Source organism: Apiospora aurea, assembly GCF_038362705.1.
Source record: "Apiospora aurea strain CBS 24483 chromosome Unknown utg000008l_segment0_segment0, whole genome shotgun sequence".
In the NCBI taxonomy this organism is placed as follows: Eukaryota; Fungi; Ascomycota; class Sordariomycetes; order Amphisphaeriales; family Apiosporaceae; genus Apiospora; species Apiospora aurea.
The window spans coordinates 221,030-245,644 of record NW_027117395.1 but is presented as its reverse complement, the minus strand read 5'-3'; the positions used below and the strand labels follow the sequence as shown (position 1 = coordinate 245,644).

The following is a 24,615-nucleotide window of genomic DNA, read 5'->3' as shown; positions in this document are numbered from 1 at the left end:
CGTTCCGTTCCCTTGGGTCAATTGTTTACATGTACTATACACGTGAAAGCCCGCCTCCCTACCAGCCAACATACGCTCGCAGGCTGATCGTCGCTATAGGGTCTCACTTGGCGAAAACAGTCCATCGTGGGCAACAGGCACAGCCGAGGTCTGTCTCGTGGAATACGAAACCCGCTATACTGATAGATATTTGGGCCAGTCAGCCATGCACTGCTCAGGACGATGGTATGATATGTAGGTCCATTAGCTGTTGTTTGAGGTCAATCTTGGTAGCAGCTTAAAACTGTGCTCGATACAGGCAAAGCGGGCCTCACACTCGTCAATTCAACGTAACACAATCCTGGGTCATCGCAACGGCATTCAGGTCACCTACCTACTCAGGAAGCACGCCCCGTCTCGTTAGTAGTGGAAGTCGGACCCGAGAGCGTGGCACTCCTTTGCAGCCCTGCCCCTGTGAGACACCGGGCAATAGTGAATCAACTGCAAAGACACCAAGCGATGTAACCCTACAAGAACAAGCTTGCTGCCAATAGCGGGTGGCCAAGGCCATCAATAATTTTTGGGTATACCACCATTTGCTTCACAACGTTGTTTCCTGGGTATTACGAGCAAAGGAGAATAGGGGCAACATTGACAATAGAAATCTGCGTACATGAACCACTTATTCGAATTCATCTACCTCAAGTAGGGCTAAGACGACGAAGATGAGCCTAGCTGGACTTTGTGTTATTGGCAAGATCCCAAGCCGGCCGGTTACATCCTGACTTTTGCCCTACATATTAGGATCGTTGTCGTACATTCATGTGTATATCAAGAAGATTTGTCGATGGATGCCATGTGTATTCCTCATGCTACGACCCAGATGATGAGTACAAGCGCTATCGTATTCCCAAGGGCACAATGGTACTATTGGATCTCTGGTAGGTTTTCGTTGTTTGTGGGCTTGACGGGCCGGAACAAAGGAGACCTCACAGCAAGGAATTCCGTATTTACACATGCCCAGGGGCATTCGGATGCACCCTACCAGATACCCAAATCCGCGAGAATTCGACCCGTCTCGGTACTTGCACGACCACGAACTCATGAAGGAGTTGATGCGACCCCCCCCCCCGACCCGCACGAGCAGGATCACTACCTCCCGGTGCCGGGCGGGGAATGTGCCACGGCGTCGAACTCCTCCCGAAACATCTGCGCTTTTACCATCAGCAAAGCAGCGTACGACCCTCACGGCTGCGAAAACAATATCATCGCGCCGAACCCCCGACGCGCTCGTCGGTGGGCCGGTGCCGTTCCCCGCCTGGATCCTGCCCCGGAGCGAGCAGCGTGCCGGGGTCGTTCATGAGGGGCAGGGATCGGCCAAGGGGGCGAGTCTACGTGCAGAGGATAAGCAGTGGAGAGGGCCTCGAGATTTGAGGTACAAGAAGCTACTCTCGCTAACAAGTCGAGTTCTTGCCCAATACGGGGCTAATAATCGAAACGTGAGGAAGAGTCAATGGCTGTCATATCGTTCTGGAAGTTGTTGAGGTAGTAGTTGGTTGAGCTTCTTCTATTTGTTCATTACGTCTGTTATTCATGATTGGGCAATACAGTCTCGCACGCCTTTTGTGTCTTTCTTTTTCCATGCCCCAGCTATGACGTTGGTACTTCCATGTAGTAAAATGACAGTTGTGCCTAGGTAAATAGGCCTATCCCCAGCCCCTATTTCTTTTCATAAGGCGAATCCGGCTCAATATAGTTAGGCGGCCGCGACAGGTTGGCCGTGTCGACGCCCAGCGTGATGTAGCCAACCATGCCCTTGGCGACGTCGCCCCCGGGACCGTCGAGGGGCTCGACGGCGACAAAGGGGCTGTAGCCGCCCTCCATGCTGCCGCCGATGAACTTGTCGACGTCGTTGCCGGTGCGCTGGATCTGGGTGTGGCGCGCGTAGGGCTCGAGGGCCATGATGGTTTGCGTCAGGTCCTCGTCAAAGTAGAGCTGGCCCGTGTTGACGAGGTCGCCGGAGCGCATCGTGCCGTTGGGCAGGAGGGTCCAGTGGGTGAAGACCTGGGTGTGGATGTGGATGGCGCGGCCGGCGTAGAAGCCGGGGAAGATGGTTTTCATCTGTTCGGCATGAGTCAGCACCTACGTGTCGGAGGGGCAAAGCAGGGGAGAAGGAGAGGTGGGAAAGGAGAAGGGTGATGAACTGTCCAAACACGAACGTACCTCCATCATGCCCTCCTTGTTCGTGGGGTACATGCCGCGCAGCCAGGTGGTGTTGTCGGTGTGCAGGTCGGTCACGCCGTAGGTCACGTTGGTCAGGCCCAGCTTGTCCTTGAGTTCCTGGAAGGTGAGGTTCTCGTCCAGCTGCTCGAAGGAGGAGTAGTCGCCGGTGGCGTTGCAGTGCCACAGGCTAGCGAGAGATTATGCATGTTAGAGTCAAGGCTTTCAAGAGGAGGATAGTTCAAGATGGGGCGGCGGTTCACGTACCTAACCATGGCGTTCTGGAGGGGCTCGCAGGTGGCCATGTCGAGGACACCGATATCGAGGGTCAGGGGGACACCGGGCTGGTCCTCGGACATCTGTTGTGCGGTATTGTCAGATCCTCAAGTTACCTGACGACCCAAGTGCTACGCAGTTATAAGGAGAGGGGTTTTACTCACGTCAGTCCGCATCATCTGCGACTTGGGCCATACATAAGGCCCCATGATGACCTCGGGCGTCATGACGCAAGTCTCGTTCTGGATCGACTTGTAGTGCGTCTCCTCCTCGGGAGCCGTCGTGGCCTGTCGCTCGGTCGGGGTGCTACGCTTGGCCATGCGCTTGGCGTTGAAGGCGCCGGCGGCGCTGGCGCATCGCCGCGCCAGCTGGTCCCGGCGCTGTATTTCGGAGCGGGGGACGATGGTGTCGCCGTGGGCCTGGACCACGGCGGCGGAGAGGAGGCTGGAGCCGGCGAGAAAGAGGGTGCTGAACTTCATCTTGGCGTGGAGTGCCCGTAACGACTTTAGGAGAGAGAGAGAGAGAGAGAGCGCGACTTGAGATAGTCGAGATATGTTCCCAGGGGGACGAAGACGCCAATTTTATATATTACCGGGTATTCGTCGCAATGGTCCCCGTTCCTTGCCGGGATGAATGACCGACCTCTCACCTTTGACCGTTCACAGAGGTAGAAAAAAAAACCTTTCATTACAGGGGGCGGCGACGGATTCTACCCGAGCATGACGATCTCTTATCTCGACACAATGGAAATGTCGACATCTTCATTGGCCATCGTCGTGACCATGTCTTGTTCCAAGTGGACCATGGGCATCGGCGTCGAAATCTAGCTATCTTGGCGAGGCCCTGTACCCGCTCCGGCCCGCTGCCCGCGTCAGCCAAAAGCTCCAGTACCGGGGGCACGGCTCGCCATTGCGAGTCCTGTTGTTGGCCTCTTCGCTCCCAAAAGGGTGTATAAGTCCTTCGCTGACCGATTGCTGACCGAGGAAACTTCTTAAGAGGCTAGGAAGGTTGAGCCGTCGCGGCGGGTAATATATGCCGGAATCGCACCGCAGGGCTTCATTGACTGACACGTCGGCCAAGATGGGCTTTGCCCATTCGGACGGCTCTGGCCGCGATGCCAAGATACACGACCCAGCTGCCTTGCATATATCCCACCTAACTGAGGGATATAAATCGTCACGGGGTTATGCTGCTTCATTCTTCACCATGTTCTTGTTCCTTGTTCCCACTGGTGGGACTGGAGGGCCGAATGATATCACCCTGCTCACGGCACATGCCCGCAGCAAAGTATGCTTATTCGAACTTGGCATCTCACTCACTGGGTAAACTCTCATCCGACGTCAAGTAATCGTGGTGTCGATGGCTCTTTTGCTGAGTGGTTCATGGATCGTAATCCGTACATTGCTCCCAGGCTGACGAGATGTCTGCTACTAGGTCATGCCGTGCACCATGTGTGGACTTTGTGGACTTCGTGATGATCAATCTTGCAAGTCAATACCAAAAGATATAAAAACAAGAACCGACAACGCCAAGCTATATCTGAGGCTACAAGTACATATTAGGATTCTACATAAGTGACATTCTCATTACCCAATCACCTCAGTTAATCAATCATTACCACCACTACTTACTCAGGATTGGACCACAAGCCTTCCAGCTTCTTCTGTTCCCTCATTCCACCGCGGCTCCACCAGAAGCCGTAGTGTCCGGGGTCGTACTCTTCGCCGTGGCAGGTCGACTGCTGACCACGCTTCCCGGACGGCTCAGTCGCCGGAGCTTCTTCCCCGCCTTGCTCTCGAACAGAGTCTTGACCCTCCTCAGCCTCGCCCAGCGCTTCTTGTCGTCGTCCGCGCCCTCCTCATCATCGTCGACCGCTGTCTCGGGCTCATCATCAACAGCTGCTCCTCGGTCAACTCTTCACCGCCGGCGCTGCCCGGTCTCCCGCCTGGGGACGACGCGGCATTATTGGGCGTGGGCGTGGTGGGCGCCATGGAGCTCTTGCTCTTGCTCCTACCGTGGCGGGGCGTCGTCGACGACTTCTTGTGACTACCCTGGCTGCGTAGGTAGGCCGCGTTACGCAGGGTCTGTAGTAGAATCTCCCATGCCGTTTTGTCCTCCGCCTCGGCGATGCTGCTCCCCGGATTCCTCTGGCTGGCCGCGTTTCGCCAAGGGCAGAAGAAGCGGTGTTCGCGGACCAGGTCCAAGTGGTCCATCGGGGCGGGTATAATGACCTGCTTCGTATCCGGGTTGACCTCCTTGCTCTTGAACATCCACAAACCCAGTCGGCGAAGGCATGTCGTACACGAGGCAGAGTTCGGGACTTGACCGATGCGTGCGTTCGATAGGCCCTGCCATCCGGCTAGGGCCAGAGCCAGAGCCACGTCATTGGGTTTCGTAGTTGGGGGAATTGTCTTTGGCGGCGGTGGGTCGGTGAAGAACTTGGGCGGCAACTGGGCTTTGATCGTTTGCAACTGCATTGAGTCTGGGAGTCGGAGGTTGAAGTCGTAAGGAAGAAAAGCCGGTCGGATACATAGCTCGTCGTAACGTTGTCGGAGCTCGGGTATGGCCGTTTGCGGGCTTGTCAAGCTGAGGCGTAGCAGGGTATCTTCGCAGAGTTAGTATTTAGTTAGAGAACCACGAGAAGTCGTGAGACAGAGAGCCTTACCGTCGCAGCCACGCCTCCTCCAAAGACAGTCTTCCTGATGGGCTTCGACGATTTGCTCGGCAAACTTTTTCACCAATGCCTCTTGGAACTCGGATCCTGCCAAGACGGAGACATCTTTGCCTTCGGAATCCCTCTTGCTCGTATTCACCACCAGTTCCTTGTTGCACAGAGAGCAGCGCACTGTCTCTTTACCTGAACAGATCCAGCCTCGTTTCGCCCACTCGATCTCGTTGACCTTATCAGGCTTCGGCGTCCACTCTGTCAGCTCCTGGAAAGTCCCGAGTCGCTTGATGAGCTGGCTACGGTCACTAGGGCAGTACCGCGGAGGCTCGTTTGAAAAGCTGTTCTCTGTAGCCTTGGATGTCGACTTTCTAACTGTCACGTTCGAGACGAGAGTCCTTATCGTCGCGCCAGGTTCATTCACAGGTTTCGATCCAGGCACACCGGTGCGCCGTCGCTTCGATAGGAGCTCGGCAGTCAAAGCCGACACTGGAGCGCGGGTCGAGGTCGAGGTTGCGGCTGACTCGGCGCTGGCCGTTGAGCCGACCGTTGGAGCACGATTCAGAACCGAGGCCGTGGCCGTTGCCAAATCACTATGTCGCACCATGGTAGGGTCGTCAAGGTCGTCGAAACTGTTGGAAGATGGGCTGGTGGGCGTGGACTTTGCTCCCAGGCCCTGGATGAGGTTGTTGAACTTCCGCTTGGTAGCATTCATTTTGGCTTCGGTAGGTGAGACAACACCACTGCCAAGAATAATGCGTTGACAGGACGGCAGCCGCTATTGCTTGGGTGCGCAAGTATACCCTGTTCTACCTTGCACTTGCTTGCAGGACACGACTTCCTGGATGAGAGCGACGGGTCGATGATTGGTGCGCAAATAAGTAGGGAGACAAAGGGCGGCAGTGGAGAATGAAGCAAGCGCGAGGCTGGATTAATTAATTGCATGCAGTTGGGGGAGATCGTTGAGCGCGAAGAAAGCGGTTTGCCAATGATCGAGAAGGTTGGATCGCTCGTAAATAGAAAGATCCCTGCTGGTCGGAGGGGCGACGGTGACCCTTGCAGAAACGGACCATGCAGTTTGCGGTCAAGAGTCAAGACGAGACCGCCGCAAGTGCACTGGCCGGGAAGCTTAGGCCCTGCTGGAGAACGAGCCCGATGAAGCAATGGCGGGGTGTGTCCAGTGGGTTTTCCAGAGGGCTATTGAATCGATGTCGTACGCTTATGAGGTACACTCGGCATGGAGAGCCTGATTTTGGCCTGTTTACCGACGAAACCACGATTGGAAAAAGTGCAGAAGCATATTGACATTGTATCCCCAGTCGGAATAATGTTTGGGAAGTAACTGCCAAATATATCAGAATTCAAGCAATTGTCCTGGCAACATTACCCAAACTCTTGCATCATGTACGCACGTCCAACTGCTAGGGGTACCACCCGACGCCCAATTGATCCAAGCTGCAGAGGAATTGAATGGCGGGGCAATTTGATAGATAGAGCTGCAGTGATGCAATCGGAGGAAGCATTGATAGTGATACCGCCTATCAACCGGGTAAACCAGCGACCTGGCCAACAATTACGCAAGTATCCCGGAAGCTCACATCAAGTCGCAGCAGCATCATACCTAGCTTAGCAAATGCGACCCGACAACTCATGACACGAATTCTGCCATCGAGGCCTCTCACTTTCAAAAAGGCCCTGCTGTTTCTCCTGCTGCCCGTCCTGGCGTCCATGATTCTAACCCGCGCAGTGCCCCGCCTAAATCTCCTCTTCTCCCACCTCGCCTCGGCCCCCACCACCTCCATACTACAACACCCGCAGTCGTCATCAGCTTACAGTTCTGCCTTCTCTACAACTACAACCACCAATTCTTCCCCGAAAAACACTCTAGCGAACAAGAAGATGGCCTACGAAAAGGAACTCGAAGTCGCCCAGCTCGCCGTGCAGCGGGCCACCCGCCTGACCAAGCGCGTCTTCCGCGAGAAGGCCAAGGGCACCCTGTCCAAGGACGACGCCTCCCCCGTCACCATCGGCGACTTTGGCGCCCAGGCCCTCATCATCGCCGCCCTGAAGGCCAACTTCCCCTCCGACGAGATCGTGGCCGAGGAGGAGGCCGCCGATCTGCGCGACAACGAGAAGCTGCGCTCCACCGTCTGGGACCTCGTCCGGTCCACCAAGCTCGAGGACGCCAAGGCCGAGGAGACGCTGGGCGGCGCCGTCAAGACGGACGAGGACATGCTGAAGCGCCTCGACGAGGGCGCCAGCCAGGGCGGCGCCAAGGGCCGCATCTGGGCCATTGACCCCATCGACGGCACCAAGGGCTTCCTGCGCGGCGGCCAGTACGCCGTGTGCCTGGCGCTCATGGTCGACGGCCAGGTCGTCGTCGGCGTGCTGGGGTGCCCCAACCTGCCCGTGGACGACACCGCGCCTCTGACCGCCGATGTCGGCACGGACGCCGACGACAACGAGGGCCGCGGCGTCATCTTCTCGGCCGTGCTGGGCCAGGGCGCGACGAGCCGGCCCTTGACTACCGGCTCCTTGGCGGAGGAGAGGAAGATCTCGATGCGCCCGATTACGGACATTACCAAGGCCAACTTCTGCGAAAGCGTCGAGGCGGGGCACTCGAGCCACGGCGACCAGGCCGACATCGCGAACAAGCTGGGCATCACCGCCCCGAGCGTGCGCATGGACTCGCAGGCCAAGTACGCATCCATCGCCCGCGGCGCCGGCGACATCTACCTGCGACTGCCCGTCAAGGCGACGTACCAGGAGAAGATCTGGGACCACGCCGCGGGCGACCTGATTGTGCGAGAGGCGGGCGGTCAAGTCACGGACGTCAACGGAAATAGGTTAGACTTCACGGTGGGCAGGACGCTGGCCAACAACAAGGGTGTCGTGGCTGCGCCGGCTGGCGGGCACGCCCAAGTGCTCAAGGCTGTACAAGAGGTCCTCTCCAAGAAATAAAACGTGATGATGTACACACTATAGAATAATACAATTCAAGGGTACAACAGCCAGACGAAAATACCGCATCCGTCCAGTAAATGTATGTAGTGATGATATACATGTGGCGCCCGATGTAATGCCAACCAATTCCTCCTTGAACCTGGGCCCGGTACCGCGCTCCTGACTTTTCTTTTCTGCGGGGACTGTTCGTCTATTTGATCTTCTTCTGCTTCAGCTTGATCGTCTCGTCGTTGACAAAGATACCCTTGCCCTTGTAGGGTTCCGGTCGTCGCCACTTCCGCAGCTGCGCCGCAAAGCTCATGACCTCCTCGCGGTTGATGCCCTCCAGCAATATTCTCGTGGGCTGCGGGGTGCTGGCCTTCATGCCCTCGGGCACGCCCTCCTCGACGGGGTGGGTGAAGCCGAGCTTGAGGCAGACGAACTTCTGGCCCGGGTAGGCGGCCTTGGCGGGCCGGTCCTCGACGCTGGCTCGGTAGCCGACGCCCACGAGGCGCAGGATGGCGGTGTGGCCCTCGGACACGCCCATGATGTGCCGGTTCAGGTAGGACCAGGTCGTGCCCCACATCTCCATCTGCTGCTTGGCCTCGCGGTCCTCGATCGACAGCACGGCCTTGCGGGACTCGGCGTCCTGCGTTATGGTCAGGTAGGGCGGGATCTCGAGCTGGAGCTCGCCGAGGGGGCCCGTGATGGTCACGTTGCGCTTCGGGATGCGCAGGTACGTCGTCGGGTCCTTCTTGACGAAGGGCTCGCCGATCGAGAGCTCAACGCCGGGGGGTATCGAGATGGGCGTCCGGCCCAGCTTGGAGGGCTTGGCCGCGGTGGAGGAGAAGGTGCGTCGGCATGACGACGGTTGTTGCGCCGATGTTGCTGATTGAAAGGCGGGTATCAGGAAGGAGGGGAGGGCGGCGGCGGGTTTGGAGCAGCTCAGGGCCTTCTCGAGGACCCGGCCTCGGCTGGGCGCAAGCATGGTGGCGAATTGGTCGTTCGTGGTGAAGTTGGGTGGACTTTGCTTGCAACGACGACCCCGAACCTGGCTGGGATCAATTGTTGAAGCTCCGATTGAGTAATTGGAGCTTTGAAAATTGCTGGAATGCGGGTCATGTGACTGCGTGGCCCGATGGCGCCAAATCGGTCCACCAAAAAGCTGGGGGATGCGCGCTTTCCATCCCGCAGCTACGACTTCTGACACCACACGAGACTGCAATAGCCTCCAGTGACTCAGTATTATGGCTGGTCTGGTAAACACTGCTGTACATGGTTCTTTCATCTAGATTCGATCTTACTGATTTGTGACTCTTAACTTGCTCGCTCCGTTCATTATTGGCAGAATGCGCAATTTGGGCAACATAGGTCCCGGACTGCAAGTCCATGGGACTTATATTCCGGGGAAGGAGCAATGTCTGGGGGTGCAGCTCGAGGAAGCGTACCAAAAGTCCCAATGTTCCTGGAGGTAATGATACAGTGAATCTCTGGTGCTTGTTTTAGGTCGATCTCTCTGCCGATTCTTGAATTCCAATTGCCCATGATCTGATTGACTTGCGCCAACAATCAATCGGCTGAATTGGTGAAGTCACCACAGTCCTCCACCTGACTGACTTCACCTTTCTATTTGTTTAACCATACCTGCCACTTGTTTTCTGATCTGGTCCCGCATGCGCTCAACATCTTGGTGCTTGGAAGCGCACCTACGAACGTCAACATGGCAAATTGGTTCGCGTTTGCCACTTTGGTGACGCTCCTTGGCATCAATCAGACATATGCATTCTCATGGGGAAGTATGGCAAGGTCTCGAAGCCACGAGATCAATAGCCGACCTACTTTCGACCCCAACTTGAGCGCATCCGAGATTCTCCAAGCAGGCGCCCGCCCACGATCCACATACGAGGTGGCTCTGCAGGAACTGAAGCAACTGGAATCCGAGCCGTTGTGTCATCAGACAGCAGCAAGACTGCTTGTGAGCAACTGCCAAGTGCTCGAAGGCAAAGACGAAGCGACCGTACTAACCGACAGCGGCCGCCGAGTTCGCGACTTCGTGGACGCCTACGCCGCAAGTTTGGCCATTTGCGATCTAGAGAGGGGGCGGTTCACCATACCGGTGGCCTGTGAACCGTTCCAGGAATCGACACTGACGCAGCTGGCTCTGCAAAACACCATCAAGCTTCAAGCTACCTCCAAGCAGATTGACGATTGCCTGTCGGGCTTGGGTGCTTCGGATTCCGCCTGGAACACTTGGATTAGTTACCGCCATAAAGCTCTACGGTTCTGCGAGGCGGCCAGGGCAGATAACGAGAAGAGTGAGTTCCGCGACATAAACATCAAGATTGAACATCCTTGCTGACGTATCCCAGCTCGAAGCATCCATACCTTCCAGCGACTCACCAAGATCATGAGCAGGATGGCAGATGATGTTGACCTCAGGGTTGACCAGCGGCTCTCTGATCTCGACATGAAGTTCCATACAGCCGGTGGGAAGGTTGAAAGTCTGTCAACGCAGATTGATTACTTGCGAAACGCAGTGAACAATGCTGAAGGCCTCGCTTCTGGTCATTTGACTACGACTTTGATAGTTTGTGGACCATCCCCCAACCCTCTACTACTCCAACACTGACGCCACGTAGGAATCTGCCAATGCAATTGAGGGTGGCACGAGATCAGCAACAAATCTACAGCGGGTGCTTGAAGTGCTGCTGCAAACCGTCTTGACCACCAACGCTGAAGCCGCAGCTGCCCACGAACAGTCCATGGACCTGGTGTCTCGGAGGACAGAGTCTGATATGGCCACAGTGATGAATGCCATGGCCGCCGCAGTAGCTTCAGCTTCAAGTTTGCAAAACCAGATTGTGAGCTCCCTTGTACCCTTCGACCTGTTGGAGCATCATAAAGCTGACCATGCCATCAGGAATTGTCGCGCCTGCAATCTGCCGAATTGGAATACAGACAAATGACTCTGGAAGAGGTCAGTTAAAGCTTGACGCCTCAAGACATGATGGCTAATTCAGGACTCAGGGAATGCAACGTCTTGTTGATCTGACAAGTGATCTCTCCTCGAAGCACGATGATCATGCCCAACTACTGTACCAAGCCAAAAGCATGACTACCGAGATTCTCGACACGCTACAGGAGACTGCAGCATCTGCCGTGACTGTGGAAGAAGCGCTTTCTAGAAAACCTACCGTCAGTTCTCTCTGGCCGTATATCTGGTGCCCCGCAGCATCACTCGTGATGGGGTCCTATGGACTCCCCCTTCGATGGTGAGAAACATGGTTTTGGTCGCTCTAGGTACGTCCCATTACACTTATCTGCTTTCATGCATCGTTCTAATCTTTTCATAGGAGAGGCTGCAGGTTTTGTCGTTTCCTCGGTCAGCATGATACCCGTCGACTTCAGCTCTTGGTCATCCTTCCACTCTCCTTGGTACTTCTCGTTAAGTACGTCAACGGCCGATACCGAATACGAGCATCCGAGCACATCGAAGGCTACATCTGCTTAACCTTTATTTACTGCTCCCGTGCGGTAGCTACAAACAAAAACTACACATCTTGGGATTTCATGGTTTTAACATTTGGGGGATAGTATTTCATTTGGCAGCTTTAGTGAGCGGCTACTGGGAATGTCGTGTGCTGCTGAGGTATCAGCCTGCGATCTGAACATGATACATGCACGTTTGGAGGCTGGCTAGGGGGAAGGTTATCGCTTCATATACAAGCAGATATATACCTTATAGATGCCCTTACTCAATCAGAATATTCGTCGTAATGTTTCCTGGTACACATTGATTAAAGCAAGCTTGTGTCTCTTGAGCGTGTGTTGAAGAAGTATCTCCTACTGCTACGTGTAGTTGATTGGGAGGAAGACCATGGAGGACTTAACGTTGAAAATCCAGACTACCTGAATTTCAAATAGATACAGCGCAGACGTGGTATAGTTGATGATATCAGTTTACTCTTCCTAGGTGGTGTCGTTCTCCCAGTTCCAGACAGAAACATATGCCCCAAGCGATGCCGACAGGGTTCAATTCCTCCAATCAACTCAAGAGCTGCATCACGTTAGTTGCATAACCGTAGATCATTTCGTATGTTGCCAGGCCGGCGCGGCGACATTCTGTAGAGTGGTTATATAAGCTGCAGTAGCTAGATGACCATTATGTCTCCGAAGGATCCACATGCTGACGATCCTATTAGGCCGTGGTTCCCCAATACGGCAACCGCCCAACGTCCGCTTACAAATCGTATACCGGGAAGCACGCCGGCTTTCTACCGGTTGCTCCGAAGTCCGATTTTCCGCATTGCGCGCTTCCGCCTATAAGAAGTGACAAACCGAAGCAGTAAAGGGGGCACTGAATAGAGCAGCATCTGAAGTGGGCAGACTCAGTACGGACAGATACCAATCGCTCTTTTTGCTGTCTATCCCACCCACCGCTGTTGAATTCCCAGCTCTTTACCTGTATCAGCAATGGCACCCTTTGGAACCCTCTACACGCTGAGTGATCGCGTGCATCCGCGAACCAGAAAGGTAAATACACAAACAACACATCACACAATTCCCTACCTCCACATTTCCCCCTACATGTTTTTAACCGGGCCCCGTTTCCCCAGATCCTCGGCGCCGCCGCCCTGAACGGCCTTGAACTCGAGATCCCCGCCAACTTCGAAGCCCGCGTCACCAACAAAACCCCCGAGTTCCTCGCCAAGTTCCCTCTAGGCCAGATCCCGTCCTTCGAGGGCAGGAGCAGTGCGTCATCAGGCGCGGGCTCGGACGGCCCGTTCTTCCTGGCCGAGAGCTCGGCCATCGCGCAGTACGTCGCCGACAGCGGGCCCCGGCACGAGCAGCTGCTGGGCCGGGATGCGGCCACGCGCGCCTGGAACCAGCAGTGGATCCTGTTCAATGATTTGCAGTTCGAGGCCACGGCCAAGGACCTGGCGGCGTGGCGGCTGGGGATGGAGAGCTACTGCGCGGAGAGGGAGGCCAGGGCCGAGAAGGACTTGCGCAGGTGGCTCGAGCGGTACGAGGGCCATCTGAAGAGAGGCGACGGCAGGGCTTGGTTCGTCAACGCGGGGGCGGAGGGGCCTAGCTTGGCGGATCTGGTCGTGGGCGGGACGGTGCTTCTGCTGTATTCCACGTATATGGATGCGGGGATGCGGGAGGAGTATCCTCATGTCCTTGTGTTCTATGAGAGGCTTAGGGGGATACCGGAGCTGACGGAGCTGTACACTGCGCCGCTCTTGGAGAAGCGAAAGGAGCCGGAGGAGGCCTAGAATAGCTTATTGGCCCTTTTCATACATTTATTACAACTGATGGGTGCCACTTGGAAGCATCCTGTTGCTCTCGCAGTGGGATGTTGTATGGGTTTGTTGCTGGTTCGGTTCTCGGTAACTGTTATCTGTTGTGAGGATAGTCTCTGTATTTACCCAACAGGATCCGTAGAGTGTACCGTGTCAATGAGGACATGATGGAGGGTTCTTTCTGGGTACATAGAACCGGTCAGTTGTTGCGATGTCTTCGTGGGAAGTCAACACCTATCCTGCTTTTCGTTATTATTGTTGAGACTATTTGTTGCATTCTTGGGTTCGGGCTCTGGGACAAGACCAAGTTTAGGTCAACCCAAGACCAGGACTGTAATTAGTTCTATGCTGGTTTTGGTTCAGGATGATGCTACCTAATCAATCGTATTCGACACACGGACGTGAGCCGTGGCATGCCCAAGCTCGCGCAAGCCCCTTTTACACCACTCTTCTTCACCCTTGTGAACCAAGTCAACCGATCAGCCTCCGACGAGAACAAGAGCGCATACTAGATATTTCTCATGAAAAGTAGGCAGACACGGACAAGTCTGAAAGAGAGCCCACCCAAGTACGGGTATGCTGCATAAAGTACTTACCTTAACTTATCCTCTAAGGGTTGGCCACGATGCACTTGTCTTATAGCATCGTAACCCACCAAGTTGTCATCCGTCGACATATTGAACGATAATCAGGTGAGATGGCCGAGTTGGTTATGGCGTCAGGTTAAGGTCACCTTAATATCTTCATCCTGGTGGAGCAATCCGCGTGGGTTCGAATCCCACTCTCATCAAAGTGTTTCCTTTTTGCTCTTTACCCTTATATTGCACAGCCTATGTAGGCGGTCTTTCCTTTTGCTCAGTCACTAAGCCTTTGCCTTTTATTTCGGAAAGTGGCACTGCTTTTGGCCTTGCCCTTAATTCTTCTTGTTCGGTGGTCGTCGCCTATGCTAGGACCGGAGATGGGGAGATACGACGCTCAGGGGATGGGCTGCAGAACACCCGAGCAACAGGGGATCTGCCCGACACGATCTGACAGGCGGCATCGTTGGTAAAAACAGCTCATTTAGATCAAAATTAGCTGTGCCATATCCAAGAAGTTTATCTGGCTGCGTGACTGTCCACTCCGCTTCTACCACTCACTCCATTCTTGGCAACTTCCCTAACCTGGCGGAACACGAAGAAACAACTTGCTCACTGTTGAGATGGTGTGCATGCGGCCTTGGTTAGTTTATATGTCGATGGTTTTGCCGTTTGACCCGTTTGACCCGTTTGACCCGTTTGAACCGTTGGACCCGACCGAAAAGAAAACAGCTTCTGGTCGCAACGTACATCTATGCCGCCGTTGCCCCATGGCCTAACAGGCTGAATAGAGTGAACCTTGGAGTTTGGTGACGATGAGTCGTCAGAAGCTATCATATCCCTTGTCTGATACGAACTTTTGTGACGTGTCGAAAGATGGCGGGTGGCATGAGAAGTTCCTTGGAATTGATAAAGCGTCGATAATGCCATAGCAACCTAGGCAAAGTTTTCAAGTTGGCCATTGAGGCTGGGCAAGTCCACTGGAGAATCGTGGTTAGCAACACGCTGAATTCCGCGCTGGAATTTCAGAGCGTTATCTCGGTCGTCTTCATTAGCCCCTATCACATATCAGAACCAGGGCTGGAGTGGTAGATTGGCATGGCGGGAGGTGGCTCCACCAGCCAGCCCGGTGACCAAAGCTATCCAAATAGACCTTTCTGTCGAACAAAGATGCCCTTTGTTTGCGCTTTGGAGCGAAGAAAGTTAGAAGTGAGACGTAACACCTGGAGATATGATGCCGGACAATTGCCGCATCCAAATCTGATCTAGATCGCGATACGGGACGTCTTGGCGATCAAGTGCTAGCGACTCTAGGCCCGGTTGCCGGTCACTAGATCAGCCTCATCTTCAGCACTAAAAGCCACTTACACGGCCGGCCAAGCAGTGCAGCCCGAACCCCCACCCCCCTGACAGGACTTTTTTGCTTTTTCTCGTGTTCCCCAGGGGTTCCAAATGCGGCAGTCTGGCACCCGGGCGGCATCTCGCGTATGCAGGTCTCTGCAGATCAATGTGATATCCGTTGCTTGTAATATGGATAAAGTCCCATTGGCCCCGCACCGGAGTGGCCCTCCTTTCCTATTTTGGGGTGCTCTGGACAGCCGGGGACAGACCCTTCGGGGTCGGAATGCAGCCGGACACATTTGATGCCCGCCTTGATCCTCGACCACGCGAGCTTGTGATACGATTCCGTCGGTTACCTGTCGATACCTAACCGAGAACCAATGTTTATGGTAGGAGATAGTCCGTCCGAGTTTCCCTTTCTCCCGTTCCACGACGTGCCATTCGGCATCCCTTTGATACTGGCTTGCGGGCGTCCGCCAAGTGTCGTCGGTTCTGCTGCGAGAATTCGACTTGGGCTTCGCAGTACCAATCTCCTCAAAGATGCGACCGGCCGCTGCGCTATCTATTTATCCTTGGTATCATCATGTCGGCCTCGATAGAAACACGTCAGATGGGTAATGGCAGGTTATTCGGGGGCGTCGACTGTACCCGAAAACCAAACGGCTGCGTCGTGCCGTTCGCTGTTGAGTGGTTTCTGCGTATTATTTTAGTGGCCGCTGGCCAGGCGCCCCACCGATCCACAGACCCAGACCCCAGTAGCCCTGAGCCGCTAGTGGAAATCTGCAGCGCATGGGGCCTGGGAGGCGCTCTTTTTGCGTAAACGTCGTCCAATGACGACCCCTAGGTCAAGTCAAACAAACCCACGGGTTCGTTCTATTTCGCCTGCCAACGATGCAGGCAGTAATGCATTGTGGAAGTTCGCCGCCGGCGATCTCAGAACAGTCATTTAAGAGTCACTCTCTACTGATGTACACGTGCCTACCCGTATGTACATGCAATTCTCCATGCGGTAGAGGATTGATTAGCTTTGCCATCAAGACCCCGTGAAATGTCAAAGCCCGTCCTACGACCGTGACCATTTAGCTTGGGCATGACAGACAGACAACCCTTTGGTCCCTGCCGATCCCCAAGAGCTTCCTACTGCAGCTGGCTTAACTTTCGCCATGTTTGTAGCCGATGCAGCTACGCGATACGATGCTGCCTACTTCAGAAAGAACAACAACGAACATGCGTGCAGTATCGACGTTTCTTCAATGTCCACTTCTTTCTATCCACTCGCGGTTGCGCCGTTTCTGCGTCCAGATCTGCCAAATGCACCTATGGGACACTGACAAAAGAATGGTGGAAGGAGTTAGAAGCTGCGGCTTTTGTGCGTGGGGCGGAGTGTGCCACCCCGGTCAAGCGTGTCCAGGCCGTCTAGGCCAAAGCATGTGCCGCTAGCATCGCGACTTGCCCCTGTCAGGGCCTGTCAGGGCCTGTCAGGGCCTGTCATGATCCACTGCCTGCGAGAAAATTGCCCAGTGCCTGTTCGTCCTCAAAGCTTAAAGAGGAAATCTATGATGAACATATTTGTACCAGTCCCCCCGGGCGCCTACCTCATCCGGCCCTCGCTCTTCTTCTTATGACCCCGACTTCTTCCAATCTGCACATTTCCCACCACACCCTCTTGGGAAGAAGCAAAGACGTCTGATCAATCATTTTTGCTGTTTGCTTCGCTAGCCCTGTCTGTCTGCTTCCCGGGTAACATATCGCATCACACTGCTTCCTCGTTTATGACCAATCGTGAGAGCATCGGCTACACCCCCTCCCGGAAGCCTGAAGGACGCCTCTGATCCAGATACCCGTTCTGGAAAAACCACCCACAACGCGCCTTCCATCATCGCCTGCAGCGGGGGTCAGGTGATTCCTCTGGTACCTCACATCGATTATACAATAGGGCAGTCACTCCCCAACTAGCAAACATGGACCAAAACGACCCAGCCGCGGAGCCTTTGCTTCGGCCTTCCAGCAGCCGCACCACTATCAACAACAGCTACCAGTCTATCTCGACCTCAACCACATGTACCTCACGCAGCATGGTCACCCCAATCTTCCAGGCCACCCTGGCCATCGGCGGCATGTCCTGTAGCAGCTGCTCCAACTCCATCACCCAAGAATTGGAGAAGAAGGACTGGATATCCCGCGTCACCGTCAATGTCGCCACCAGCATTGCCAATGTCGAATTTCACAGCAAAGACCAGGCAAACCAGGTTGTCGAGGCCATTGAGAGCATGGGCTTCACTGCCCAACTGATTGAGCGTATCGTTGATTCGTCCCAAAATCCCCTGGAAGAGCGTGCAAGGTCGGTCCAGATCCGCGTCGACGGCTTCCATTGCGGCCATTGCCCACTGCGAGCTGTCAGGGCCCTTACTGGAGCGGATGGTGTTCTCAGCATCGAGGACGAGCCAACCGAGTCGTTGCCAATCATCAAGGTCACCTATATCCCATCTGCCCCAAACGCAACGATACGGAAAATCCTCGCTACTCTGGAATCCGTGGACCCGGCCTTCAAGGCTTCCATACACCATCCTCCTACTGCAGAACAGGTATCCAGACAGATACATGCGCGTGAGCGAAACCAGCTTCTCTACCGTGTATGGCTTACACTGCTCATGGCTATCCCTACTTTTGTCATTGGCATTGTTTACATGAGTCTGGTTTCAGCCGAGGACCCGTCTCGAAAGTACCTCATGATGCCTTGGGTCTCTGGAATCAATCGAGCTCAATTAGCTCTTTTCATCATGGCCACGCCAATCTTCTTCTTCGCCGCAGACGTCTTCCACCGGAAAGCCCTGAAAGAAGTATATAGCCTCTGGAGACCCGGCAGCGAGACACCCATACTTCAGCGCTTTTATCACTTCGGAAGTATGAATATGCTCATGTCGCTCGGCACGACTATTGCATACGTTTCTTCATGCTGCCAGCTCATTGCCGCTGCTGTGACCAAGCCGAAGCACGTCGACGACGCCAACTTCTACTTCGACTCGGTTGTTTTCCTGACATTGTTCCTTCTGGTCGGCCGAGTTATCGAAGCCTACAGCAAGTCCAAAACTGGCGATGCGGTCGAGGCGCTCGGCAAACTTCGGCCAACCGAGGCCATCCTGATCGACCGCAGTGATGACGGCAATGTGGATCAAGTGGTTGCGGTCGATTTGCTTGACTTTGGGGACCTTGTCCGCATCCCTCATGGGGCATCTCCACCTTGCGATGGGAAAGTCATTGAGGGCATGACCAAGTTCGACGAATCCAGCTTGACGGGTGAGTCTCGCCTCGTCAGCAAGAACGTTGGCGACCAAGTGTTCTCAGGCACCGTGAACAAGGATGCACCTATTGTCATTCAGATCACCGGTGTAGCCGGTAGCTCCATGCTCGACAAAATTGTCAAGATCGTACGAGACGGACAGACGAAGAAAGCGCCGATACAAGAGATTGCAGATGTCCTTACATCCTACTTCGTACCGGCCATCACGCTGATAGCTATCCTTACATGGCTTATCTGGTTGGTTCTTGGTCTCAGCGGCGCGATCCCAGAATCTTGGATGCGCGAATCGTCAGGTGGCTGGGCAGCATTCTCCCTGCAATTCGCGATTTCGGTCTTCGTCGTTGCTTGCCCCTGCGGATTGGGCCTTGCGGCACCGACCGCTTTGTTCGTGGGCGGAGGTCTGGCGGCGAAGCATGGCATACTCGCCAATGGTGGCGGCGCAGCATTCGAGAAGGCGAGCAAAATTGACTGTGTCGTCTTTGACAAGACTGGCACCTTGACGGAGGGAGGGCAGCCCAAGGTCGTGGACGCCTTATTGTATCCTGAAAACCCTGATGAGGAAGAAATGAGAGGCACCATCCTTGCGGCCCTTCGAGCCGTCGAGGAGAACAGCAGCCATCCCATCGCCAAGGCCATTGTCTCGTATTGCATGCGCCAAACCGACCAACGAACAGAAGTCACAGATGTCGAGGAGATACCTGGTCGAGGTTTGAAGGCGAAACACTCCTCCTTCAATTTGGCAGTCGGCAATGAAGCTCTCATGAACGAGTTGAAGGCCTCGATAACCCCCGCTATTGTCAAAAAGATCCATGACTGGCAGAACCAAGCCAAGTCGGTTGCCTTTATCGCGACGCAGTCGGATCCGAGCTCAACCTGGAACGTTATGGCGACTTTGTCGATTGAAGATCGCATCCGAGATGAGGCCGCAGCCGTGATCAAAGATCTGCGTGCACGCGGGACAAATGTGTGGATGTTGTCAGGCGACAACGTGAAGACGGCGCGAGCAGTCGCACTTCGCATCGGCATCCCCGAGAACAATGTCATTGCCGAGGTTCTGCCTGCGGACAAGGCGGCGAAGGTCACGTACCTCCAGTCAACGTTGAAGGCTGGACCCAACGAAGAAGACACGACACGACGCGCTACTGTCGCCATGGTTGGTGATGGCATCAACGACGCACCGGCTTTGACCATTGCCGATATTGGCATCGCCATTGGGTCTGGCTCCGATGTTGCCATCTCCTCGGCCGACTTCGTGCTGGTCCAGAGCGACCTGCGCAGCGTGGTCACGCTGCTGGACTTGAGCAAGAAGGTGTTCCAGCGCATCAAGCTCAACTTTGTCTGGGCGCTGGTGTACAACGTGGTGGCCATCCCGTTCGCGGCCGGGTGCTTCTACGCGATCGAGACGAGGGGCGGGCACGTCCAGCTCGATCCGGTGTGGGCTAGTCTGGCGATGGCGTTGAGCAGTATCAGTGTGGTATTGAGTAGTCTGGCATTGCGTAGTCGGATCATTCCGGGGCTGGGATTCAGGGCTTGATTTGTTGGCTGAGAGATATTGTTTATGATACCCCCCAATAGAGCAACATCAGTTGACGCTAGTATAACTGAATTGAGAACTTCGGTTTATTCCTCTTCTCAAAGTAGTGAACACAACCCTCAAGGGCTAAGCAACTGGAACTTTACCGGCCAGATTTGCCGTGATGGCATGAAGTGCAGTGGTCCACTCCTCGACTTGGAATCGCCAAGCTAATGGTTGGCGGGAGACGCCAAATCCAAAGTTGACCTTTCTTTTTATTTTATTTTTATTTTTTCTTTTTAATTCGTCGAGTCATTGAAGAATAGGCAGCGATAATCCTGGGCACAGCCTGGAGAGTTAGGAACTGAGCCAGCTGTCCTTCGACTTGACAGGGGTTTCATCTTCCCTCGTAGGAACAGCGGTTAAGTAAAAAGATTCCCTGATGCCCAGTGTCAGTGGCCTTCCAGAGGAGCAGAGCTTTAAAACCCCAAAGAAGCGTCTTGATAAGGGATCGCAGGACAACACTGTCTGGATGCGCTTCAGTCTAGGTCTCTGCATTGCATGCCATCCGGCTCGCATTATCATGATCTCGGCCAGAGAAAAATAAAGAACAGCGCTGCCTTGCTGACAAACCGCCGGCTTTTCTGTGGCATTGATGAGAGCAACAATATGACATCATCACCCTTGATCGAAGAGCCGAAGGACTCTCTAGCGGGACGTTTTGAGCAATACGCGGCTAGCAATGTTACAGGGGGCCAACCTAGCTATCCGTAGCTCATTGCGTGTGCCACAGTATAGTAGCGATTTATGCCTCACTTCTCAGTAACCGTGACTGTGACCGTTACCCGATCAACGATGTCCGCAATATCCCGCCAACCGGCATTCGGGCCGTGGTCTTTCCATGCGACCTCGAACTCCCCATTGCAAATCACACATAATTGCAGCCCGCCGCCGCCGTCTTCCGCTCCCGCTCCCGCTCCCGCTCCCGGAGGAATCAGCCCCACGGCCGAAGGATTCACCAGCGCAAGCCCGACATCGCGTATCGGCTCGTCCCGGCCGCCCGCCAGGTCCACTCGCACCAGCTTTTCCTCGTGCATCGTGACCAGAAAGGCCGCCGAGCCGTCCGGAAACACCGCGGACCCATCGCAGGCCGGCAGCCCCTTGGCCACTATCTCGACGTCCCCCACCAAACGCGCCGCCGCCGCCGTCGAAGGCGCCCCTTCTTCTGCTGCTGCTGGCTCGACGCAAAACCGCCCCAGCAGGTGCTGGCTGCTGTTGGTGAACCAGACGAGTCCCCCTTCGCCCAGGGATAGGCGGTTGATCCCGAAGAAGTCTGCTGGAGTGGCCGCTTTGAAGGAGGCGTGCGCCACGAGGACCTCGGTGCTGCCGGTGACGAGGTCGACACTGTAGACGCGATACCGGGCCGAGTCGGTCACGAGAAGCACGCGTTCCGATACCGTGACCATGCTGAGATAGAAGCCGGAACCGTTCAGAGCCACCACCCTTTTCCACTTTGCGCCGTCGTGGGCCGGCGGTGGCGCTCATCGAGAACCTCCAAATCTGGTAGTTCGACACGCGGAGCGCCTGCAGGTCGGTGAGCCCGACGAGGACGATGAACTCGTCGTCGTGGCCGGGTATGCCGCATATGTTGATGACGCCGTTGATACCGGGAGCCTCTTGGAATGTGGACAGCAGCTGGACCTCGTCCTCGCCAGCCCGCGCCCACTTCTATCCGATAGAGCTCTGGCGCATCGGCCCGAGCGACCAGGAGGGAACCGCTGGGCAGCGCCACGAACCCTTCGTACAGTCCGTTGGAGGGCAGTCGCGTCAGGAGACGGGCTTTCGATTGCATGTTCAACCGATGAAGCTGGTCGAAGCTGGCTGGCTGGCCGGCGTCTGTGTCATACAACAATGAGGACAAAACGCAATTGGGCAAATCGGTCGTCGAGTACTTGGATCACTACGAAGACCGAGGGTGGAGTGGCTGCGTTGTGGCCCGTCTCGATTCATAAACAGCCAGGCGCCGACGTAAACTGGTTGGAGGAGGGGGGGGAATCATCTGCTGCCGTCACATCCGCGGGGGCTTCCGGCGTTGAGGCGCAGAACTTGCATATCCGAGTTGGATGCTGCACCGCAGTATGTTGTTGGCCAATTATACTGCATCCTCGCATATGCATTCTACTTCCTCTTCGATTCTGTGGCGTGGTTGCAGTCCAGGCCGCCCGATGCCTTGCATGTTCCCGCTGGGTTCATGTCCCCAGCCCCGCGCGGCCGGGAGCAAGGGATGGCAAACCGGGAGCTTTCTCGGCCAACAGCAGGGGTCTGGGCAACCCATTTCTGGAACCTCGGCGCATCCTTTCTCCCGCGCATCCGTGACTTGGGCACCTGCGAGGGAAGCAAAGGAGGCCAGAAGGTTGTAACAGTATAGCAACCATCATTACCACCGGGCAACGGCCAGTATAGGTCGATCTTGTTGCCACACACCAACATATTTTTCATGGCGATTTGCCGAAAGCTCGGAAGCCAGCTGGCCGCCGCTGCCCGCTGCCGGGCCATTTCCCCCGGAGCCGCCACGAGGCCGTCAAGGAGGATGTGTATTATGCCCAACCATAAACATTCTTCCCCGACGCTGTCAAGGGCCATGAGCTCCCTCCATCACCGTCGTTATCGGATCCTATCTCAACTCCAGGGCCAGACGATCCGGATCCCGAACCTCCTGACGCGAGGCCCGGTGAAGGACTGGCCGTGCGAAATCAGCCCCCACAGCTACACCGTCAGCGACAAGATGAATGACATGCTCACGCGGTAAGAACCGCTGTCGGCCACATGGACTGGTGGTTTTCCCAGCCTATTGTCCCCGACTTGTTTGCTGATTGTGCCTTGCATTGGTTCTGTTTCTCTCCACAGATACTGCAAGAACCCCGGGCTAAGGGAGAGTCTCCAGAAGGCGGATCTTGACGGCGCCCTGGGCGGCTGGTACCCGTACGCCGGCCTGGACCGGCTCGAGGCCCTCACCGCGTTCCAGAGCTGGCTGTTCATCGTGGACGACATGCTGGACACCTTCTCCGACCCCCGGAACTTTGTGAGTGGATTTACGTCGATAAAGGCTACCCAGGTAAATCATTAACATCCTCGTCTCGCCCCGTGGTCAGAACTCCCCAGCGCTCGAGGAGCTCCAGAGCCAGACCATCGGCCACGTCTACCGCACCCTGGGGCTCCCCGAACCCGCAGGCTACACGCGGGACCCGGACGCCTACACGGACCCCGCGGTCCTGTCCTACGCCGAGTTCGGGCGCGCCGTGTCGGCGAGCTGCACCCCGTCGCAGCGACAGCGGGCCGCCGCCGAGGCCAAGTTCACCTTGGACAGCTACCGGCTCGTGAGTCCGCCTGGCCTCTCGCCTCGAGGTGACATTACAATAGTACCTGCTACTAAAAGGGAAACACCCACCCGCGCAGGAATGGGAAAACCGCCTAAGCGGCCAAATGCCCTCCCTGGCCCACTACCGCCGCTACCGCCCCGGCAGCAGCTGTATCCGCCAAGTCGTGACGAACCTCGAGTACGCCAACGGCCTGGCCCTGCCCGATGCCGTCATGCTCTCCCACGAGATGGACCGGCTCCAGCGCGCCGTCGTGGCGCGCCACTGGGTCAACAACGACATCGTCAGCCTCGGCAAGGAGTTCCGCGCCCGCTTCCTCGACAACATTGTCGTCCTCTTAGCCTTGGCGGACGACGCCGACGACGCGACCGAGGCGATGCTCGACGCCGAGGCGCGGCTGGTAGCCAAGCATCGCGGCACCGCTTATGGGACCAGATCGAGACGCTTGCTCGAAACGCGAAGAATATGATCACCACAAATATGCAACGGAGGTAGGTCTCTCTCTCTCTCTCTATCTCTCTTCATGCGACCATGTAGATGTTCTGGTGTGAGTAATGACTCCTTTCTAGTTTCAATAGCACCAGGTACGGGTTTCTGGATCGCGAGTTGGACGCCGATGGTAACTATACCATGGTCTTGGGTCGCGAAGAGAGGGAAGACCCGAAGCCAAACGCAGCGAGAAGATTCACGGCGCTAGGGTGAGGCAGCTGTAAGCGGGATATCGGCCGCCAACAGGACCGCTGGGGAAAAAAAATGAGACTACCGATGGAAACGAGTTTATTAACCACGGCTGATACCTCTATATTTCCCCCTTTCTTTCGATCTGCATCAGGTCGGCAAAGCACAAGCAAACCACTCCTCACAAGGCAAGTCGGGGATGATATCGATTCGACACCCGCGATCCATCATGTGACTTTATCTATATACATACTGTTGCAACCTGTAGAGATACGAGGCTGATACTGAGTGCATCGGCTGCGGGATGTCCACCCAACGCCGGATGCACCCGGCGGCGGTGGGACAGGAGATTACGCGTTTTGTGCCGTGTATCCTTGCACGAAACCCCCTGGTAGCAAAAACGCGAGGGGACCAAGGAGGGCGTTGCATTTGCGTAATTTG

General features: G+C 55.5%; 9 protein-coding genes across 9 annotated transcripts; 5 read left to right on the top strand and 4 right to left on the bottom strand.

Moving 5' to 3' along the window:
• Positions 1-1,698: 1,698 nt before the first annotated feature.
• On the bottom strand, positions 1,699-2,954 carry PG986_011552 (Intradiol ring-cleavage dioxygenase; the record flags this gene model as incomplete). Its single annotated transcript, XM_066847774.1, has 4 exons — positions 1,699-2,100; positions 2,203-2,389; positions 2,467-2,558; positions 2,640-2,954. The coding sequence occupies 4 exons, from the start codon at positions 2,952-2,954 to the stop codon at positions 1,699-1,701; spliced, it is 996 nt and encodes a 331-aa protein (XP_066694470.1).
• Positions 2,955-4,146: 1,192 nt separating this feature from the next.
• Positions 4,147-5,855, bottom strand: PG986_011551 (uncharacterized protein; the record flags this gene model as incomplete). The annotated part of the gene is made up of 3 exons (XM_066847773.1): positions 4,147-4,349; positions 4,397-5,080; positions 5,141-5,855. 3 exons carry the CDS (start codon positions 5,853-5,855, stop codon positions 4,147-4,149), a joined length of 1,602 nt encoding a protein of 533 aa, XP_066694469.1.
• A 935-nt stretch (positions 5,856-6,790) lies between these two features.
• Positions 6,791-8,101, top strand: PG986_011550 (3'-phosphoadenosine 5'-phosphatase; the record flags this gene model as incomplete). The annotated part of the gene is made up of 1 exon (XM_066847772.1): positions 6,791-8,101. One exon carries the CDS (start codon positions 6,791-6,793, stop codon positions 8,099-8,101), a length of 1,311 nt encoding a protein of 436 aa, XP_066694468.1.
• A 193-nt stretch (positions 8,102-8,294) lies between these two features.
• On the bottom strand, positions 8,295-9,071 carry PG986_011549 (mitochondrial 54S ribosomal protein uL6m; the record flags this gene model as incomplete). The annotated part of the gene is made up of 1 exon (XM_066847771.1): positions 8,295-9,071. The coding sequence occupies one exon, from the start codon at positions 9,069-9,071 to the stop codon at positions 8,295-8,297; it is 777 nt and encodes a 258-aa protein (XP_066694467.1).
• A 732-nt stretch (positions 9,072-9,803) lies between these two features.
• PG986_011548 (t.t1.c1-like nuclear fusion protein) lies at positions 9,804-11,594 on the top strand (the record flags this gene model as incomplete). Its single annotated transcript, XM_066847770.1, has 7 exons — positions 9,804-10,398; positions 10,453-10,670; positions 10,723-10,944; positions 11,004-11,060; positions 11,111-11,242; positions 11,284-11,383; positions 11,437-11,594. 7 exons carry the CDS (start codon positions 9,804-9,806, stop codon positions 11,592-11,594), a joined length of 1,482 nt encoding a protein of 493 aa, XP_066694466.1.
• Positions 11,595-12,556: 962 nt separating this feature from the next.
• Positions 12,557-13,359, top strand: PG986_011547 (translation elongation factor eEF-1B gamma subunit; the record flags this gene model as incomplete). Its single annotated transcript, XM_066847769.1, has 2 exons — positions 12,557-12,616; positions 12,700-13,359. 2 exons carry the CDS (start codon positions 12,557-12,559, stop codon positions 13,357-13,359), a joined length of 720 nt encoding a protein of 239 aa, XP_066694465.1.
• A 3,907-nt stretch (positions 13,360-17,266) lies between these two features.
• On the top strand, positions 17,267-20,140 carry PG986_011546 (heavy metal translocatin; the record flags this gene model as incomplete). Its single annotated transcript, XM_066847768.1, has 1 exon — positions 17,267-20,140. The coding sequence occupies one exon, from the start codon at positions 17,267-17,269 to the stop codon at positions 20,138-20,140; it is 2,874 nt and encodes a 957-aa protein (XP_066694464.1).
• A 791-nt stretch (positions 20,141-20,931) lies between these two features.
• PG986_011545 (uncharacterized protein) lies at positions 20,932-21,971 on the bottom strand (the record flags this gene model as incomplete). Its single annotated transcript, XM_066847767.1, has 3 exons — positions 20,932-21,630; positions 21,695-21,844; positions 21,885-21,971. 3 exons carry the CDS (start codon positions 21,969-21,971, stop codon positions 20,932-20,934), a joined length of 936 nt encoding a protein of 311 aa, XP_066694463.1.
• Positions 21,972-22,760: 789 nt separating this feature from the next.
• PG986_011544 (uncharacterized protein) lies at positions 22,761-23,965 on the top strand (the record flags this gene model as incomplete). The annotated part of the gene is made up of 4 exons (XM_066847766.1): positions 22,761-22,924; positions 23,027-23,201; positions 23,272-23,496; positions 23,576-23,965. The coding sequence occupies 4 exons, from the start codon at positions 22,761-22,763 to the stop codon at positions 23,963-23,965; spliced, it is 954 nt and encodes a 317-aa protein (XP_066694462.1).
• Between the last annotated feature and the right edge of the window lie 650 nt (positions 23,966-24,615).